The sequence below is a fragment of the Ambystoma mexicanum genome, chromosome 4q (genome assembly GCF_040938575.1).
Source record: "Ambystoma mexicanum isolate Mex_15411 chromosome 4q, UKY_AmexF1_1, whole genome shotgun sequence".
Taxonomy (NCBI): Eukaryota; Metazoa; Chordata; class Amphibia; order Caudata; family Ambystomatidae; genus Ambystoma; species Ambystoma mexicanum.
Genome location: NC_090928.1, coordinates 841914662 through 841935811, shown reverse-complemented (window position 1 = coordinate 841935811; position 21150 = coordinate 841914662). Strand labels below are relative to the sequence as shown.

Sequence of the window (21150 nt, the reverse complement as noted above, 5' to 3'; positions counted from 1 at the left end):
TTACAGCCGCATTTTGTGCTCTCTGGAGCCGCTGGAGCTGTTTGGAGGGAATGCCCAACAATTGACTGTTACAATAGTCAAGGTGAGCACTAGTTAGTGCCCCCACCACGGATGCATGATCCTCTTTAGGTATATAATGGAGTGCTTGACGTAGCATTCTTAAGACAAAGTGGACTGCTTTGTCTTAGCTCCCACCTGTGCTTCACTACCGAGATCTTCTTGCCACATTCAACCCAGATTTTTGATTTTCAATACAAATTTTAAACTTTTGCCCAGCAGTGTCGGGATAGGCAACTTCTTGGCAGCTGTCACCAAGTGTTTGGTCTGAATAGTATGAGTTTGGTTTTAGTTCTTAGACATTAAGCTGCTTACTTCTTCCAGGCATTGTCCTAGTTTACTAAATGCTTCCTGGAAATTAACGATTTGTAAAAATATATGGGTGTCGTCAGTATATTAGTGGAAATCCAGCTCATAGCGTCTTAAAATTTCCAGAAGAGGCTGAATATGCAAATTAAACAGCCGTGGGGACAAGGAGGATCCCTGCGGGACCCCACAATTCAAACAAATGAGGTCTGCAGGAACTCCCCCGTCTCACACGTTGTTGGCGATTGGTCAAAAAAGACCTAAACCATTCCAGTGCTGAATCAGAGATTCTTCCTGCCTCCTGTAGTCGTTCCAAAAGGATTTCATGGTTAACTGTATCATCCTGTACTACTAGGAGGGCAGTCTCTGTTCCATATCTTAGATTTAGGTTTAGATTAGGCGTTTATTTCACCCATTATACAGTCTAAAAAAACACCCTTGAACTGTGATCACTTGTGTCTGCTTTTACTGTTGCCGCCATGAGTTCCTTAAAAGTGGGAACACTTTGATTGATTGCAACGTACTGCCCTCCTAGAGCAAAGCTGGATTTGGGGCACCTAGACGACTTGCTTGACTCAAATGTCCCAACCATAATGGGAGGTTACTTGAATGCTAAGCACTGATGCTGTAACTCAAGGAATGCCAACCCCAGGGGACACAAGCTGCTAGCATACTGCAGAGAAAAAGATTTTGTTGTAGCAGGTCCTACAGACCCCACACACTATCCATCCACAACCCGGACGTGCTGGACATCGCACTGCTGAAGAACCTCTGACAATCGGTTGAACTGGAAACTCTTGCTGAGCTGACCTCGAATCACAACCCGGTATTGATCGCTGTGGTACTCTTGTTCAGAGGAGAATTGCCTAGCATTTCGGTGCTGGACTGCCCTTGGGCAGGACAAAGACTGATATGCGGGGAAATTTCTTCTCAGTGCATCTTGCCGTCTATCAGGAATCCACTGATTCCTATGGCAGGGCCTGTGTATCCCGAAATGGAGGATACTCACAGCTCCTGTCATATCAGCATGAAGCTGCCACCAGCCCATACCTTGCTCTGTGGGCAACACACAAGTGACTAGAAAGATTTGCTAGGGGTACAGGGTTGTAACCCCACCCATGGATGCCATAAGGGCATCCCAAGGGCCTCTGTTCACCACAACCAAAAAGAGGAAGAGCTGCACTGCCAGTGGTCCCAACTGGACTCCTATGCAGAAAATAACACAGAACACACATGATAAGGGAATACAAGACAATGACAGGGAGGCCCTGTCCCTCCAATGCATTTCCAGCATCACAGTGTCAACACGGTACAGCGACTGGCAGATTACACTGAACACCAGCAAGACAACTGCTACGATGTTCATGAAAAAGATCAGAGAGCACACACATTTTAGCCTCAACTGAGAGAACATCAAGTGGAAGAGCAGCAGCCGTTACCTGGGAATAATGCTGGACAGCAAGCTCACTTGTAGGAGCCACATTGAAAACACCAAATAGATAGCTTCCGGCAAGCTTGCAGCATGGTACCCACTCTTGAAGTCAAGGTCCATGCCCATCCGGAGTAAAGTCCAACATCTACAAGATGATTATTAGACCCACCCTGATTTATGCCTCTCTGGCATGGAGCACCTGTGCAGAAACCCACCAGAGGACTCTTTAAAAGGCGCAGAACAAAGCTCTGAGGATCGCGGCTGGACCCAAACTTTTTTGCAAGAACAGCCGACCTGCACAGGGATCTGGGAATCGAGATGTTGTATGAACATCTAGCGAAGCTAAACAGGAATTTCTGCCAAGGACTGGATCAGAACGCAAACCCTCTGATCAAGAAACTTGCTACGATTACTGCTAATCCTTTTGACCACTACCCGCGGCCCATCACAGCAGTGACCCGTGAAACCATCTCTACTGTGACAAGAACACAGATCAAAAAGCATTTCAAACCGCGACTACACTCTCAACCAGCGAAATTGGACTCATGAGGCACAGCCTCGGTATCCAACATCCCCCACTGACAGATAAACACGGTCAGCAAACACTGTCAGCAAGATAAAGTTCTCAACAATTAACTTGAGACTCAAGCCTCGGTATGCAATAATTACTGCTGATATCTAAAATCTATCAGCAAGAGGAAGACAGACTGCACTAATGAGGGGCACTTCAGGAAGCAAGCACATCCTTGACGGGTGAAGACTTCTCGTTTCCCACCATGCTCATCTCAACATGAGGAGATGAAAGGGGAGGTTACAGGAGAAGAAAGCGCAAAAACGCCAGGTAGCAAAACTGTATCCAGCAAGTCGTAGGCGGTGGCACGTGTCAGAGGAGAGAATGCCATTTGGACTGATAAGAGGCACCAGCCGGGAATGGAAGGAAAAGAAATCTGGAGTCATCTTGCGAGATCGCAGGAACGGCGATCTCGCGAGAAGACGGAGCACTGAGAGCGCAAAAACGCTGTAGGCAGGGAGAATGAAGCTGGCAGTGAATGAAGATGCACTGCCCAACTGAGGACAGCCACCTGGGTGCTCTGGATGTGTGCACCCCTAGCAGGCAGTGAAGCAACTGCATGCATTGGACTGAATAAACACTGTGTTCCAGCACAACCTGTGTCCTGTCTTCCTTCAGGCCACGGCATAATTGGCGACGAGGATGCCTGTGAAGCACAAAGTCAGGCCTGTGCCTGCCACAGCGAGGCCAGCGCTGGAAGCCCACCTCCAGAAGATGGTTAAAGAGGGCACCATCGAAACAGTGGAGTCCTCTGAATGGTTGTGCCCAGTAGTCCTCATCAAAAAGAAGTCTTCGAATGATCTCAGAGTCTGCAGAGACCTAAGAAGTCTTAACCTAGAAGTGGTCACAGACAGTTTTCCGCTTCCCACCATTAGCAAAATTTTGCTCATGATGAAAGAAGCAACCATATTTTCGAGGCTTGATATGCATGACGCGTACCACCAAATAAGCTTGCACAAGGCCTTGCGCCCGCTCACGGCGTTCATCACCCTGTTCGGCACATTTCAGTATACGCGCATGCCATTCGGCCTGTCCTCAGCGGCTTCGGCCTTCCAGAGGATGATAACCTCTCTGCTGAAAGGAATCACGAACGTCTCCTACTTTCAGGACTGCATTTTAGTGTACGCCAAGGAAGCGGATACCCACGGCAGAGCACTCAATGTGGTATTGAGCAGACTACAAGAAGGCGGCGTCCCCCTGCACCATGAGAAATGTGTGTTCGGCATAGGTGAAGTTGAGTAACTGGGGTATCGCATTTCGAAGGATAGGGCGAGTCCCAAGAAGAATCTCCTCGAAGCCATAACCGACGCCCCAGCCCCAATGTCCAAAGATGAACTCCAGTCCTTCTTGGGCCTCGTGGAATATTATGCAAAATTTGTCCCCAGATACTCTGAAACCACGTCCAGCAGGACGATGCGTTCATCGAGATCAAAAAGAGGATCCTGCACGCGCCGTCTCAAACCCTTCAACCCTGAATGGGAAACATGCATCACAACAGACGCCAGCGCCTATGGGGGTAGGCGCCACGTTAACCCAAAAAGGGGGGGGGGGACAGCGAACATAGTAGCCTTTGCCTCAAAGGCCTCAAAGGCCCTATCAGCATCGGAGAAGAACTACTCAACTGTGGAAAAGGAAATGCTGGCGTGCGCCTGGGCAGTCGAGTATTTCAGATCATACGTCTGGGGTACCAAAATTCCGTTGGTCACAGTCCACAAACCTCTCATACACATGTTAAGCCCAGGCAGCACCAAGACCACCACTCCATGACTGGCCAGAATCGCAGCAAAACTTCAAGAGTACACCTACGAAATAGCCCACATCGTCGGTTGAAAGAACACCCAGGCAGACTGTAAGTCCAGGCTCCTCAACCAAAACACCCCAGGAACCACGTTCCTTGAAGATGAATGCGTCATAGCTTCCATAAGTGATCTAAGGAACAGTGAATTCATGGAACTAAGTAAGCGCCACTGGCAGAAGGAATAGGAGCAGGACGAAGCCCTACGTTGCGTGGTGGTGTGGGTCTGCGAGGGATGGCCCAATGAAAAAGCAGTCCCAGAAGGCCTACGCCCCTACAGGAAGGTGAGCGATGAAATCACTGCCATGAACGGCCTCATTCTGAGAGGCAACCGCATGATTCCCCCAAGAGGCATCTGTAAAGTAATCCTGTGCAGAGCGCATTCAGGCCATTTAGGAAGCAACAGCAACATGACGAGTTGCAGAGTACGCAATGCCTACTGGTGGCCCGGCATAGACCAGGACATAAGGGCAATGATTGAAAGGTGCCATGAATGCATCAATAGCGACAAATGCCTGTCCGTGAGACAAGCCCCCATGACGCCCACCGAAATCCCAAAGAGAGTATGGCACAAAATAGGCCTAGACTTCATTGGCCCACTGGACGGCATGTCCACAGAACACAAGTATGGAATAGTCATGGTTGACTACTTTTCCAAGTGCATAGAGATAATTATTATTATTATTATTATTTATCGAATTCCCAGTAGACATCACCACGAGCACAGTCATAGAGGCGCTCACCGCCGTGTTTCAGCACGAAGGTCTCCCTGAGGAAATCGTGACCGACAACAGAGTGCAGTTGTTATCCCGAGAAATGGAAAGGTTTCTAAGAAGACATAATGTCCGCCATTTGAGAGCGAGCCTGTACCCGCAAGCAAACGGGCTGGTGGAAAGGGCGAACCGCTTCATCAAAGGTGCGCTGCAACTGGCGCACGCATCGGGTCGAGACCCCAGCAAGGCAGTAAAGGAGGCCGTCGCAGCCCACTGCATCACACCAGTTTCCCCTTTTGAAGTGTTGAGAGGCAGAAGGGCGGCGTCCACGCTGGTACCGCCCTGGCTTCACCAAGTCAGAGAAGATGAAGACGTAGGCATGCGAGACATCGTATTCCGCATGCAGGAATACAAGGAAGCGATGAAATCTCAAGGCGACAGACGCAGGGCCGCCCACCGTACAGAGGTTAACGAAGGCGATCTAGTAAAAATACGCCATCCTCACAAAGACACCACGACTGGCTCCAAATACAGTAGGCCCATAGAGGTCACTGCAAAGGGAGCCAATCACGTCCTCAACAGCGACGGCAAGTGATGGAAACTGGAAAGAGTGGCCGTATACCGGAGAAGAGCATCCACCAACCACCCGTCTGTAGAAGCAGGAGATGACCGGGAGCAGCAATGTTCGCCTGCGACCCCCTTCATCCAGAGACAGACTCCCCGGAGATAAAGGATCAAAGGGAACAATCAGACATGAGCCCCTCTCCTCATCCCAGGGAACTCATAGGGAAGAACTCACATGGAGAACTCGATCCACCCGGATCTCCCCACGCAACAGATCAACCCCCAGGTCTCAGCCCCAACCAAGGCAGACACCAGCGGGAGAGAAGGAAGCCCACCAAGTTTGCAGACTTTGTCATGGACTAGCACCCTTCCTTTTCCCACCAAAGGAGGTGTGTGGGGACGTAATCTTGCGAGATCGCGGGAAGGCGATTTCGCGAGAAGACGGAGCGCTGAGAGCGCAAAAACGCCAGAGGCGGGGAGAACGAAGCTGGCAGTGAATGAAGACGCACTGCCCAGTGCTCCTCCTGATCCTGGAGCTTCAATTACCTTCAGGCCCTGACAACTGTGGCCTGAACACAGAGCGTAATGCCATGGCTGAGGGCAGCCACCTGAGTGCTCTGGATGTGTGATGTGTGCACCCCTAGCAGGCAGTGAAGCAACTGCATGCATTGGACTGAATACCTACGTGAGTACTGTTTCTGCCCCTGCCCTGGATCTGCTTATCCCCAGTTCAGCAAGTTAGAGAAGGTGTCTAAATAACCAGAGTGTTCCAGCACAACCTGTGTCCGGTCTTCCTTCAGGCCACCACAGCTGGTGACCGTCATCCCTCTCCTTGAACAGGAGGTGCCCAAAAGCACACCTTTTGAGTTTTGTAAATAGTAAAGCCTACGGGCAAAATATTGATTGCACACAAACTGTATTGCAGCGTGGCTCATTCAGCTGCATTAGGCGTGGTTACGAAGCAAAATATGCCTGCCTTACTCAGCTTAACACCTCTGATGGACCTGCAAGTAGAAGTGCGTTGAGAAATGAGCTTGGAGTGTTGCCTAGGCTTTCCCTACAGGGGTGCATATCGTTCTCTTTCTTCCTGTATGTGGCTCTTTCCTACCACTTTCCCTGCAGGCATGCCGCTCTCTCCTAGTGTGCATTTACCCGTTCTCTCCATCCCTGCCTCTCTCTCGCTGCACATTTGCCACTCTCTTTTTTCTGTGAGCATTGTCTCTCTCGGTCCTCCTCTTGCTCACAGGAGGCGCCGGAAAGTGTCTGCTCGTCAGTGTGTGTGAGCCGGAAGGGGCGTGGGGTTGCAGAGCCCAGCCCTGCCTTCCAGCTTCAGTATCCCGCACACAGGGGCCGAGGAGGCGGCGCCGGGGAGCAGCGGCCGTGGCTGTCACTGTCCCCACACCTAGCGATCTCTGCGGGGCTCCAGAGTAGCGTCTCGCAGCAGCACCCTGGCCGGAGATGCATCGCCCGAGCTAAGCAAGCCCCCGCCGCTCAGCAACCCGCACAGGGCACACAGCGCCGCCCCGGCAATAGAAGCACTGGGGGGGAAGAGATGGCTGCGGAACTGCAAGGGAAGTACCAGAAACTGGCCCAGGAATACTCCAAGGTAACTGCAGACAGTATCCCCGCGCTACCATGTTCAGCCCCACGCCCTCTCTCCAGGGGCATCCCCACGGCCACCAAGTGTCACATAGTAGGGACCAACTACTAGCATTATATCGCATTGTGTATCTTTGCCCAGAAGCATTGCAAAGGACAGTCATTCCCATTTGAACTAGCAATGACATGTGTTTCACACTGGGGCAGAGGGGTACTGACCCTCCTTGTGTGACAGACTCTCTCCAGCCTCCTCAGTCCTCACAGTAAGCCAGACCCATGGCTGAGAGTCATAATGTCCCCATAGCTGGCGCCTTCTTCGGGCATCTCGCCGGTAGGAATCGGAGCATCCCACAGACCCTACCCATAGCACTGCGCCCTGCTTTGACCCAGGGCCTTGCACAGACCTCTAACCTCTCACCCAGTTGTCAACCAGAGCCTTCCTTGGAACCCACCACTGTCTCACCCCGCTGTGAGCCGAAGTATCCCATGGATTGTTTGCTGATAGCGAGGCAGGCATCCTTGCAACCTCACCACTCTAATAACTTGTTGGAACGAGGGAGTGACTAGTCCTTTTTTTTGTTTGGCAAGAATACAGATGTATTACAATGACCTTAACAAAACAGAAAGGAGATGCTGGAAGGTTTTGAATTAATCATAACCACGGGCAAAGCTCTGGGCAACCCTCAGACCATCGTTTTTCAGCCTGCCATTACAGAAGGGGAAAAACCATATGCAAATCAGGCTTGGTCCTACCCCAAAAGGGGCAGTCCAGCCCGAACTGCCCAAACAATGACCCACTGGTTCCTTATACTTATGCGTGGAAGACACGCACATGTCTTTAGCTGATTGCAATGCTAACCTTGATTAACTGAGGAAATAGGCAGAGCCTACAATAATTCCTTTTTGAAATTCAGGACGAGCGTACCCGCCCATTGCACTTAAGGGATGCACTGAAAATGCTACAGCCCGTACTACAGTAATCATGGTACATATATTACACTGCATAGTATTTAATGTATACATGCACATATGTTACTACAGTAATTCCATACAAAAGCTTGGAGCTGCAGCATCATATTATAACTTTGTCACTCTAAACATAGGCATACCAGCCAAGGACTGCATCATTGATCAAAGATAGAGGCACATGTAAAGTATACGGGTGATTAATGATATGCATCTTCAAACGTAGGCTAAGTAAACAAAGTATGGCTAGCTTCTACAAATAGTCTTTATGGAAATCTACACACCTAAAACCCCTCTTGAACCCCTACATTAATGTTTCCAAAAATAAAGGAGCTAGAAGATGTATTTCTGCAAATATGTACTTGGAACTACAAGAAAATAAAGCAACACAGTGTAGAAAACATACTGTAAGTTCCACATTTATAATTTGACCCTCTCAGTTTTATCAGTATCAACATTATAGTTAAGGTTGCACTACACTGGAACGTGAGAAACATTTTGCTCTCTAACATTTGACCACCTTCTATTAAAGGTCAGCTAAATTGTCAAACAACTGTTCCAGCCACTTCCAAACACATATGTACAATTTAGTGAAGGTGCATGGACGATTAAATATAAAAGTAGATTGTTTATTGTTTTTTGCATTGACCCCCCCCAAAAAAAACACACACACACACACACACACACACACACACACACACACACACACACACACACACACACACACACACACACACACTTTCTCTCTCTCTCCTTCTTCTTCTCCTTCTCCTTCTTCTCCTTCTCCTTCTCCTTCTCCTTCTCTCCCCACAACTAGTCCTTATTGGGTACCGGTGCCTCCTGCAACCCATCTTTCTTCATTCACTAATTCAGACTCTACAAAAATATTACTTTCACGTAATAACTGGCGATTATTGTGCTTAATGCACATTCTGAGCGCTATAATATTTAGCGTCATTATTATTATTATTATTACCCACATGTGGTACTCAGTTTATCAACCTCGGAAGAAAGAAGGGCTGTGTCGGCGCAGCAAGGTTCTGAGCGCCATCATATTTCGCATCGCTATTATAACCCACATGTTGTACTCATTTTCGGAAGGATGAAGGACTCTGTCGGCCCGTTTGAGGTTTGTTTGTTTGTTTTTATTCATTTATAATGCGCACCAGACCCGAGAGCGCAGCAGTAAAGGATATGCGAGGCATAGGTTACATAGTTACATAATTACACATAATGCTAAAAATACATACAGGCCATAGCAATAATACAGTAAATTATATACAGAATATTCTACAGTTTACAGGTGTTTTATAACAGCAGGGTTAGGGGGGAAAGGAGGTACTGGCTAGTTGATCGATTGCTTCAGATGGTTGATGTAGTTAGATCTGAATTTGAGGTAGGATTTCTCCTCACGTAAAGTGTGGGGCAGTGAGTTCCATACTTGGGCCGCCCGGACGGGGAAGCTGGCACCTCCAGCCTTAGTCAGTTTGAATCTAGGGATGATAAGTGTGTTGGCATTAGAGATTCTTGAAGGTCTGGAGGCACTCGTGTCACATGGCATAGTACCATTACCAAGGGTCAAGCTTTGCACGTGCGCCATCTGTCCAGGTGACATTTGCCCTGAATAATACATAAACTATAGTATATAGTACCTTGTGGAAACCAGTGTTTAGTTCTGTAACATTTTGCAGTGATTAACCATATACCAATATTCCAGTATACTAGAAACGCAATTCATGTACTACAGCTAGAAATGAATGCATGCCTTCTGGGATGCCTGCATATTCAGGCATTATGCATGCCTCCTCATTCTTCTTAAATAAAATATCTTCGTTATGTTGAATTCATGCGGTATTAGTGATTGATGTAAAATATGTCTTATGTAATCAAGTATTTCACTGCATCCATCACTACCGTAGTGCCTGACCTTGTCCACAGGAAGGCGTATTGTGATCCTGCCAGGATGTCTGCAGACCATAGCCTGTGGTACCAGAGAATAGGTTGCGAGAAGAGTTAATATGAGCGAGTTTAGAGGATGGTGAGTAGAAAAGAGGGTTTAGACAATAAGACAAACGCCGGAGACTAGAGGGAATACATGGGATAGGATATATATAAAAAAATCAAAATTAAAAAAAATATTGTTGCATTTGTGGTTTACAGAAAACCTTACACAACATAGTAGAAAGAGAAAGAAAACAGAAATCACATCTCATGAAAAAAGAAGTTATGAAAAAACTTTTAAAAAACGATCACATTACACTAAAACAGATTCACACATTACAAGTTTCATTCTTTACATCCAATTCATTTGATGGAAAATTTGAAAAATTGTTCAAGCACAAATTAAGAGAAACGTTTGTGCCCCACATGAGTCGACACCAAAACAAGTCCCTAAACACCTCTGTGTAGCCACCACCCAATTCTTTAAAGCATAGCAAACGCTTGTTTTCAAAGTATGGACATACCGTCACCAGAATGGGATAGGCTGTGGATTGTGGGAGTCGGGTTGTATGTCTTATAACAGGTTAGTTATATGTATTCATGAGAAGGAGTCTAGTAATGTGTAGCTGTGTTTGGAGTAGGAACTTTAATTATGTGGCACTTTCTATACCTGCTGGAGCATGGTGCTAGATATAGTTTGTGATTGGCTGTGTGATGGGTTTGAGACACGTTCAAGCGAGTCCCAGTAGTGGCAAGGCTTTCATCGCTTTCATCGCTTCTAATCGCAATATTACACCATGGCCCTTGTATAAGGGGACGTCCTGGTTCTGCCGAGCCAGTGGACTGAGATGTCGGGTCCTAGACATGGACGTGTAAAGATGTATTGTAGAAACCATGGGGTTAGAGCTGGAGGAGAGAGAAGTGAACATGGTGGGTTTTATCCCAGTGATGTTCAGTAGACTAATCTATGTCGTCGGTATAATCGTTAGTGGTAACTGGGCCTGTAGGGAATGATTCAGCAGAACAATTGTAGACATCACCAGGCTGTTGGCTTAATTTAGATTTTCTTTACAGACAAATCGATGCCATAAAGGCCACAATCATTTCAAGTGCTCCCTCTTTGTTCTGATGCACCTTGAGGACTTTCCATATAAATGTTACTACCAATCTTTTAATTCCTGTCACATGTGTGGGATGTCCCTTTCATGCAGAGTTCTCTTGCTAGATACACCCAGCATCTCAGTGTTTTGGCCTTATTAAGGGTGTTTTATATCCTTGTGTAACGCCTCTCAAGGTTCTTTCATGGACTCTTTACCTAAGCTCTTAACATAACATGCACCCATTCCGACTGCTTCCTTGCCTGCTTAGGATCTGTATTGAGACTCATGCATGCAGACTATTCTTTTTTCACACATCTCCAGCCCTTTCGCTCTCAGGGGCTTCGATTGGATGCTTTCAATCACTGAGCCTGATTCACCAAGCATTATTTCAAAATAATTTATGACCGGAAAAAATGTCCAAATTGCACCAGATTTGCAAACTCTGATAAAAGGCCATTTGTGAAAACATGGCTCTCTGCAACTTAATTTGTACCTCCCGTCAAGCTTACTTTGCGTGTTCTAAATGTTTGTGCCTGGAGGAATGAAAATGGATGGCGATGCAAATAAGTGTCCTTTGTTCCAGCCCAGCCCATGGGCCAGGGCAATTTTGCAGGCGCAAATTTTGTCTTTTTGTTATATCATTTGTTCATAAAAGTTATTCACTTTTCCCAAAGTTTGATACCACTTTAAGGAAAACGGTTTTAAATGTTTATTTTTTGCCTCAATATGTTTTTCTCTACTTCAGGGACGTGTGTCTGTTTTTATGTTAATCTGGTCCTTCTGTGCATGAAAAATGTAGAAAGCACAAATTGCCTATGCCGCGTGTGAGATGTTTTGTGACTACATGCGTGCTCAGTTTTGGTGGTCTGTATGTGCAATTTGCACCTACCACATTTTTAACCAATACTTGAAGTTCTTTGTGAATCGTTGCCACCTTGCCTACACTGACTGATTTGATTTGGTTTGCGTATTTGTAAACGCACACAAAGACGAATTGGATCATATAGAGGCGCAGATGATCTGAAGAACGACATATCAGAATAGAACATTGATCAAAAAAGGTCAAATTGTCAGAGAGAGCTATATACCATGGAGACAGACGATGTCTAGATATCCTATTATTTAAAGAGGAAAGTCTTAAGGGCTCCTCGAAACTGGTAAAAGTATTCAAAAGTCCTGATTTTTAAGGGAATACTATTCCAAAACCTAGGGCCGTATATCTCCCCTTGTAACACAACGAGATCTGGGAATATTCAGCAGGATTTGGTTCCCTGAACATAACAACCTAGACGATTGATGTCGACTAAGTTTGTCCGTTAAATATGATGGGGCAGACCCCTTCAAATTTTTAAAAATCAGGCAGGCAATCTTGAACTTGATTCTGTCATCCACTGCCAGCTAATGGTGAGTCGGCGGGCAGTCGAGACATGGGTGAATCTACTCTGACACCAGACCAGTCTAACGGCTGCATTTTGGGCCCTTTGCAGTTCCTGCCGCTGCTTAGCCGGGATTCTGGCAAGAAGGATGTTGCAGTAGTCTAAATGTCAATTTACTAAAAGCCCACTGCAATAGCATGGTCGCTACTTGGGATAAATGGCAAAACTTGTCGAAGCAGGCGCAAGGAGTGAAAAACTGGCCGGACCTTGGCACTGACCTGACTTTCACTGCCAAGATTGTCCTGCCATATACATCCCACATTTTTTATTGTAGAGGCGAATTTAAGTTCAGCCCCGTGTAAGCGCGAATCTTGGGGACGCTTCCCAGCAGCAAGAAGATGTTTTGGGTTGAAAAGGGCAACCTCAGTCTTGGCTGGATTTAATTGCTGCTGATTTGCCGACATCCATTGGCTAACTTCCTCAAAACATTGACCCTCATAAATTCCATCAGCATTCTCTAATTTGATGAAAATCTGGGTGTCCCTGGCATAAGAGTGAAAATTAATCCAATGACACCTGAGGATATTCATCAAAGGCTGCAAATAGAGATTCAAAAACAAAGGTGACGGGGAAGATTCCTATGGATGTCGGCAATTTATAGTCTGAGGGAAAACCCCCCCACTTTTACCAGCTGACGCCGATCTGATAAGGATTCAAACCATTTAATTGCATGGTCCAAGACATTTCCCATTTCTTTTATGCGACTGAGCAGTATCGAATGGTCCACAGTGTCAAAGGCTTGCAGTGAGATCCAACATTACCAATAATGAAAGATCTCCATTATCTGCGGCATCCAACTAATCGTGCTGTACTGCCAGAAGTGCTGTCTCAGTCCCAAATTTTGATCTGAAACCGATTGAAAGGGGTCCAACAGGGACTGCCTTTCAATGAATGCCTGTAGTTGTCTGGTCACAACTTTCTCTAACAATGTACCTGGCCAAGGGATGGCTGCAGTAGGTCGATAGTTTTGTAACACAGATGGAGCTAGATTTGAATTTTTCAAATGGGGCGTGATAAATTTTCTTAAGGTCCTGAGGTACACTACCTTGCACTAATTATTTATAAAAGCTGTCCTAAAGGGAGTGATCTAAAAAATTATTCAATTTACCAATACAGATGGTGTGAAAAACGATTAAGAGGGCACACACATATATCAATCATACAGTGTAAACCACACACCACGCAATGCAGGATTCAATATTGAGCGTCTCGAAATTGGGTGTTTTAAAGTTTAAAAAGAGTATGTAGTAAAATACCAGCTCTAATCAACTAAATTAGATCCACAAACAAATGGTATCAAAATATACAGTTCAAAGTTGGTAGCAATTAATAACAGATGCCCCATTTAGAACAATGTTACAAGTATGCAGTGCTCAAAAGCAAGACATTCCTCTTTAATGGCATAACGCATATTAGTTCCTTCCATATGCTATACGGCGAGTCCTGAACATACATCTCCAACTCTTTGTGTGGGTTAAGCTTTTCCCCAACCTTTACCAGGATCTTTTGTGGCTAAGGGCTTCATTATGAGTATGTTTCTAGTAGTAAAAAACATGTAGCATTTTAAATTCCTCCTATTTCGAAAATGGCGCCTAATTGTGAATTTGCATCACACAGGATATCTAAGGCATGGGGCAGGAAGTACTACAGTTATTTACCCCAGGCAATAATTTACATGTACCCCATTTCATAAAATATCCCTTGCAATCCGAACACATAATTTTAGGTGGTATGGAAAATGTTACATTTTTACTGTTCCCACCATAACCATTATGATGCACACAGGTGATACAATTGGGGGTAGCAAAGCATTTCCTACAGACCGTGTAAAGAAAAAAAGAGAATTGGTTATCCCCTCCATTTCCATTGTGAGATAATGTGATTCACATACCACTGATAGGTCGCAGGTTCGCTGCAGCATTTTTGTTCTTATCTTCTGCATGCTATTTACTCTCACGGATAGGGTCTCATCCCTGTAATGGGTCACAGGGGGTGGGCATAGTTCCCTAGGTCCACTACATTATAGAACAGCCCCCCCCCCCAGTACTAGCTTAAGGTTCCACAGGTTCATGAGCGTTAGCCACTCGCAAAAAGAGAGGGAGCCTTATTTTGGGGGGGGTTTTGGGGGCAGGGTTCTTTCTTAGCACCCTAGATTGTCTCTTAAAAGCATTTCAACTGTGAGCCACACACTCTTTCATGCTCCTAACCAGAGGAAAAACGTTGAGGTTGCACGCTACTAGCCGGGTAATAAATGTCACTCATCCCCTCAATTCTCCACAGGCAGCAAGCCCGCCATTTCTGACCTTTTGAAGTCAGTCATGACTAGCTACTGTAGAGTGCAACTTTTGAGCCCTGCTTCTAACCGTTCTCTCAGTAGTCCCCTTGGGTACTCGGATTCATCCATCGTTCTGTTAGTGAACTGGAATTCCCATGAGCCAGCAGACCAGTCCTAATACAGGTGCCAGAGTCCCTATAACAGTAACTTGCGTCTTCTATTCTACTATTATACAGACCGTTTCAAAGTTGCTCAACAAGCCTCTTATGTGTAGCAGAAGGCGTGAAAGCATTTAGCAACTCTTATTAGACTTCATGCCATGCACAAGCAGCTAGTTCTCTGAGAAGAACTGTGCCTACTAGTGGGCACGGCAGGTGAAACTGGCAATCTTTAACACTCCACTACCATTCACTGTGATAAATTGGTTTTATAATCAGTGTAGTTATTCACAATTCAGCACCTAGGAGTGCAATAGACCAATGACTCATGTGATATGTAATTATTGCACCTGGTTTCTCTACCCCTTTTGGTGTGCTGTGGTGCTCCAGAGGACCTTTTGCGAATCCCCTTATTTTTAACCTTTATCCGAGCCCCCAACGCAGACCTGATTTTTAAAACATTTTTATTATTCATTAATTTATTTTCATCTTCGAGCTGCACTTAGTTATGTTCGCTGATAATACCCATTCTCATTTGAATTGATGGAGAAAATTCCACTGTTTCCTCCCATCTCCGTTCACTTCATGCCTGTCCAATGTTCCTCAGTGGAAGGGAGGAAGGTGCACTTTTAAAAGGTTGCTTACACGCTGCTGCGCATGAGTGGCGAAAAATGACCCATTGTGCTGAAATAATGCCATGTAGCCAGTCGTGTTAACAAGTTATGTAAATATTCTAGGTGGAAGAAAAACTACTTCAAAGGAAAATATTGAACCTTTCTTAAAATTGGAATGCTCCTCTTTTTACGTCTGTTTTTCTTGCATATGTTTTGTGATTTTTAAAGTTTTGTATAATTTCAATTTTTTGCATATTTATTTCGTGTTTGGTTTACACTGTATGATTAATATGTGTGTGCCCTCTTAATTCACACCATCTATATTGGTAAATTCAATAATTTTGTTCCTGCTGTAATGATATTTTCATCACACAGTGCTGATTTTATATGCCTTTATTTATTGCTTAGTTATCTTGATTGATGAATACAATATATATTTTTTCTGCAATTATGGTAATACATTTTAATTGGCGAATATTCGGTTTATTCGTTGGTGATTTAGGGCAGTCTTTGATGTTGAGTGCATTCCAACCTTATCGAATTGAATGGGAACAAAACTCTTATTTTCTTTTTATTGAATCTATAAACCACTGTTGCGAGTGCTGATACGATATGGCATTTATAACGCGCCTATACACAAGTGCTGGGCAAATTTAAATAAATGGTAGCAAGTTAAATGAAGTTAGTACAAAAACAAAACAGAAACCTATCAGAGGTTTAAGGGAAATGTACAGAAGATAATAGAGGTTCCTTATTTAAGGCGAGAGTGAACACTGCTAAAAGCCTACCCGTATAAAATGATGGACCAACAGAAAAAAGGCATTCCAGAAGTGCATGTGAGAAGGAGTGTAATCAACATTAGCCCTGAGAAGGACAAGGACAGATGAATGGGACTGAGTAGCAGATTATCGCTCACAGGCAGGAGAGCAGCTAGTTAAGGTAAGTGAGTACCTGATGGGACAAGGACAGTTGAATGGAACTGAGTAGCATATTATCACCCGAGCCAGGAGAGCAGCTAGTTAAGGTAAGAGAGGACCTGAGGAGAACAAGGACAGATGAATGGAACGGAGTAGCAAATTATTGCTCCCAGGCAGGAGAGCTGCTCGTTAAGGTAAGAGAGTACCTGAGGAGGATAAGGACAGATGAATGGAACTGAGTAGCAGATTATCGTTCCCATGCAGAAGAGATGCTAGTTAAGGTCATAGCGGACCTGAGGAGGACAAGGATAGATAGATGGATGGAACTGAGTAGCAGATTATCGCTCGCAGGCAGGAGAGTCGCTAGTAAAGATAAGAGAGGACCCGAGGAGGACAAGGAATTGTCCTTTCCTCTCTCCCAACACATTGAGAAAAGAACGCTCCTAACCCCTTCACACTGGCATCCACTGTAATAGTGCACTCATCCTCCATTTTGAACCCCCACAAATTCTGTGCATCACGAATTCCATTTTTATAATCTCCAAAGCTCTTTGACACTCCTTCTCCCAAACAAATTACACACCCTTCCTCCAAAGTTTGTGAATAGGTTCTGATACGACAGCAAAATCCTTAACAAATTTGTAAAATTCAGCAAGTCCTAAATATCCCTCACTTCATCCTTATTCTTAGGTAACAGGGCTTCTCTTACCACCCTCATAGCATCCGTTTTAGGCCGCTACCCCCTGCCCACTCACTACATGTCCCAAATAGTCCACTTCCTCCACCCTAAACCGAAATTTACTCGGCTCTATTGTCGACTCTCTATCTCTGAGTTTACTTAAAACTTCAAAACAGTCTCTTATCATGTTCCAATGCAGTTATTTATTTATTTGCATTTATAAAGCGCACAACAGCCCTTGGGCATAGTGGCACGGTCACAGAAGGCTTACTTAGTTACATAAGTGCTTGCAGAAACATACATACAAACATACATGTTGCCTAACCCCATGTTGCGGGGCGGCATACTTAGTTACGCAAGTGCTTGCAAAAACATAGTGTTTGCCTAACTCCATGTTGCAGGGTGACAGCAGCATACAAATGCAGAGTCAGTTTAGGTGGCACAAACATGTTGCCCAACCCCATGTAGCAGGGTGGCAGCAGCACACAGATGCAGAAAGTCAGTTTAGGTGGGCGTAGCTTGGAGGAGAGGGACGGGGAGGACGACGAGAGGGGGGTTGGGGAGGACTTGCATTAACACAGGTGACCAAGGGGAGGGGGGCGGGGGGCACTCATATCAACACAGTCGATAAAGGGGGGGGTGACCAGGGCGTACCTGTAGCGGACAGGGAGCTGACGGGGACCAGGAGTGTGGGCCTTGAGAGGGGTGCCAGCCAAGCCTGCTGGCTTCCCATAGGCTATTGAAAAAGGAGCCAGATCCAATCGGGCAGCTGCATAGGTAACCAGCATAAGCATTCTTGGATGACAGTATTGTTCGTGTGGATAATGATTTGGTCCTTCATCAACTCATCAGTGCCCATTCTTGCCGTGAACTTGCATGTACTTTCCAGCTTCCTCGGTGCACTAACATACATTTCCACTGATTTGTGCTCCTGCTGCTTCCGAGTGTAGGTGTTTAAGCGATTTATCGCTATATTGGTATTAGGTGCAACAAAAATATGTCTAACTACAAAAGGGCTTTTTGATATTCATCCATATCACCCCCTCCTTGTGCATCTGCCACGAGCAGCAAATCTCTATATTTCTTCTGGCCCTCCTGCCCCAGAGAATGCCACAGCATTTTATTCTCAACGGGGGTCTCATCCCTTCATATTCAGTGGCACCCAAGTAATTCATCCAATATTCTTTCCAGTCATTCCAGGGTGTGCTCGGCGTACTAGGAATCAGCAGGAAGGGGTCTGGAGGATGGACAGTCCCCGACATCTCCCCAGCACCAAGGCTTCAGTAATCCTTCTGATACCTTCTTCGCAATCTCCCTACACCGTCAGTTGCCCCCCACCCAACACCTGTAAGCTAGTGCAGTGTGGCAACCAGGAGCAAGAATTGAAGGGATAAAAAAAAAAAACATTGCAACCACTGGGAGGAAGAAGATCAACACGGAGCACTGATGATCACTGTACAATGTTAGTAGCAGGTTGCCACAACAACCAAAATGGCCTCCTACGCTTCTCAACGCTTGCAGTTCCTTTCCTCTAGCTGGCGAGCGTTCACACTCTCTGTTCCTGCCAGAGATCACCCAGGGACAACATCAAACTTCATCCGAAGCTTGAAACAGGTTGCTATGGCAACCAAGATGGCCGGTCTGTGCTTCCCGGGTCCTTTCCTTTTATCCGCGAGCACTCAGTAGCTTGTTCCTGCTCCGCTCCGGTGACCCTGGGGAAGGCAGCCCTCCCCTCCCTCTGTCATAGGCAACACTGTAGCGCGTCATCATGATCCCCCCCCAGGGCACTTGTCACTGTGCCCGCCACAGGGTTTGAAAGCGCCTGCCAGCACTGGTGTCCATTACGCAGGTCCTAACTTGCACAGCAGGCCCACCAGAACCATCTGCTATCCTCGTCGCCAAATTGAAGCAGGCATGGCACACCCGGATGGATGTAAACGGGTAAGATTTATTGTAAAACCCTGCAGCACTGCCTCCATGAACCCACCACAATGTCCCTCTCCACCAACAAACAAACCCCTACATTCCATGACAACCGCCCAATGTTCCAATGGAACATGTAGCAGTTACTACACTTGTCACAGTCCTTACTTCATTGAGGAGTCGCATCTCCTGACAGACCATCCAAAGCACCCCTTCCCACATCAACACGGAGGAACCTGAGGACTGGTATAGTCCTTCCTCCATGTTTGTTTGGTACTTTTCTTTAATCCTTAGACAAGTTCCCTCCCACCCCTATCTTGTCATTTCCAAGTCATCCGGCCAACTGGGTAGGGTGGGAGGGCATATAGGACTGTGACGAAGAAGATCCAGACTCGGACTAACGAATATTATTGTTAAGTAATCCAGCCATTAGCACTTCGTCCGGCTTTTTCAACATAGTCCTTCATTGAGGATATTCCAAGCATATAACCATGGTCCAGTTCATTCAGACTGCTCAGAATGACGAACAGCCACAGCCAGATTGGTAAGCGAAATCCGATTTTATTAATGAATCGCCTCAATATGAAACTGCTTCTATCACTGCAGAGCCAAAATCTTGAGTCCGGTGAAGGGCCCACCAAAATGTTATAGTGTCTCATAAATGTAGAGTGATTGGCCCATGTTGCTGCTCTACACATTTTCTCAATGGACGTCGCCATTCAGCCCATGAGGCCGCTACCCTGACTAGTTGACCTCCCTTGGACAGTTCTGGAAAAGCTACCCCAGCCTCAGGATATGCAGTGGTGAAAACCAACCTGATCCATTTGCTCATTGTGCTGGGTGAAGGTTTAGTCCCCTGCTTAGCTGTACTGTGGGTCACCAACCGAGCGTTCACTTGTCTAGAAGCAGACATGCTCTCTAGATTCACTGGACATAGCCCGGGCATTTATTGTGCATCTGGTTCTCCCTGTGCATCTCGCAGTAACGGAAGGATGAAATCTTGGGAGACATGGAACTTAGATGTCACATTCGACTGAAAAGCGGATGGGAAAAGCAGGACCACTATGTCTGTAAAGAAATGCACATATGGGTAATGGCACAAGAGGCACCTTAGCTCCGCTATCCGAATACCTCAAATGATTGCCACCAAAAAGAGAACCTTCGCCTCAAGGAACCCAAGGTGACCCTCAAGGGCTCGAAAGGAGCAGCTTGCAGTGCCCATGGTGCCAGTGGCAAGTCCCAAGAGGGAAGATTGATCGAACCTTTGGGCGTTTCATGTTGAAACTCTGAAAAAGCTTTGGGACCAAAACTGCCACCTTCTGCACACCCTCACAGTTAAAGCTGGCCACTTTAATAGCAGCCCACTGACACCTGAGAGATGATTTGTCTTGCCTGACTTTGATCAGGACTTTCAGGATCAAAGGAATCGGGATGAGGGAGGGGGAAGCATAAAAGAGCGCATGCGACCAATGGAATGAGAAGGCCCCCCACACCAAGTTAGTCAGGAGTGTACTACTGACATGAAACTTGGGAGTTGGTGACCTAAGTAGGATCTGCCACCTCCTGCAGATCCTCCAGTTGAGGGATGCTCTGTCTTGCCTGATTATGAGATGGACTTTCGGGATCAAAGGAATCAGGCATGGGGTGGATGGAGGGGAGCATAAAGGAGCTCCTGAGGCCAATGGAACGAGAAGGCATCCGCCCACCATGCTAGGGGGACTGGACTGCTGACACAAACCTTGGGACTTGGTGATCTAGGTCAGACTTGCCACCTCCTGCAAACCCTCCCATTTAAAGCAGACCACTTTAATAGCAGCTCACTGACACCTAAGAGGAGAAATCCATCCCTAAATAAAATCTGGAACCTGAAAGCGGTTGGCCTCAGCTTGGAAGAACCCAAGATGAAAAAGAATGCCAGTGCCGCTGATAACTTTCTCGTGGCTGGTTCCCTTGTCTTCTGTATACAGAGGGCCACTCCCTTGGAGCAACCGCTCTTTGTAACTCTAATCTTTCAACCACCATACTGCTAGTGTAGATTCTGCAGTTTGTAAGCTGGGAGGATGGAGGATGCCAGGGGAGGAGGGAGTAGTGGCATGGACCAAAG

The 21150-nt window shown here is 46.2% G+C and overlaps 1 protein-coding gene across 2 annotated transcripts in view; it reads left to right on the top strand.

Annotated features, from left to right (window-relative positions):
• Window positions 1-6740: 6740 nt before the first annotated feature.
• PPP1R21 (protein phosphatase 1 regulatory subunit 21) overlaps window positions 6741-21150 on the top strand; it is a 1307116-nt gene continuing 1292706 nt past the window's right edge. Inside the window, exon 1 of one of the 2 annotated variants that reach the window (XM_069608410.1) lies at window positions 6741-7044. In XM_069608410.1, the coding sequence (XP_069464511.1) occupies window positions 6991-7044 (54 nt within the window). In that variant the 5' untranslated portion in view covers window positions 6741-6990. The remainder of the gene's footprint in view (window positions 7045-21150) is intronic. The other variant, XM_069608409.1, reaches the window with a different exon arrangement.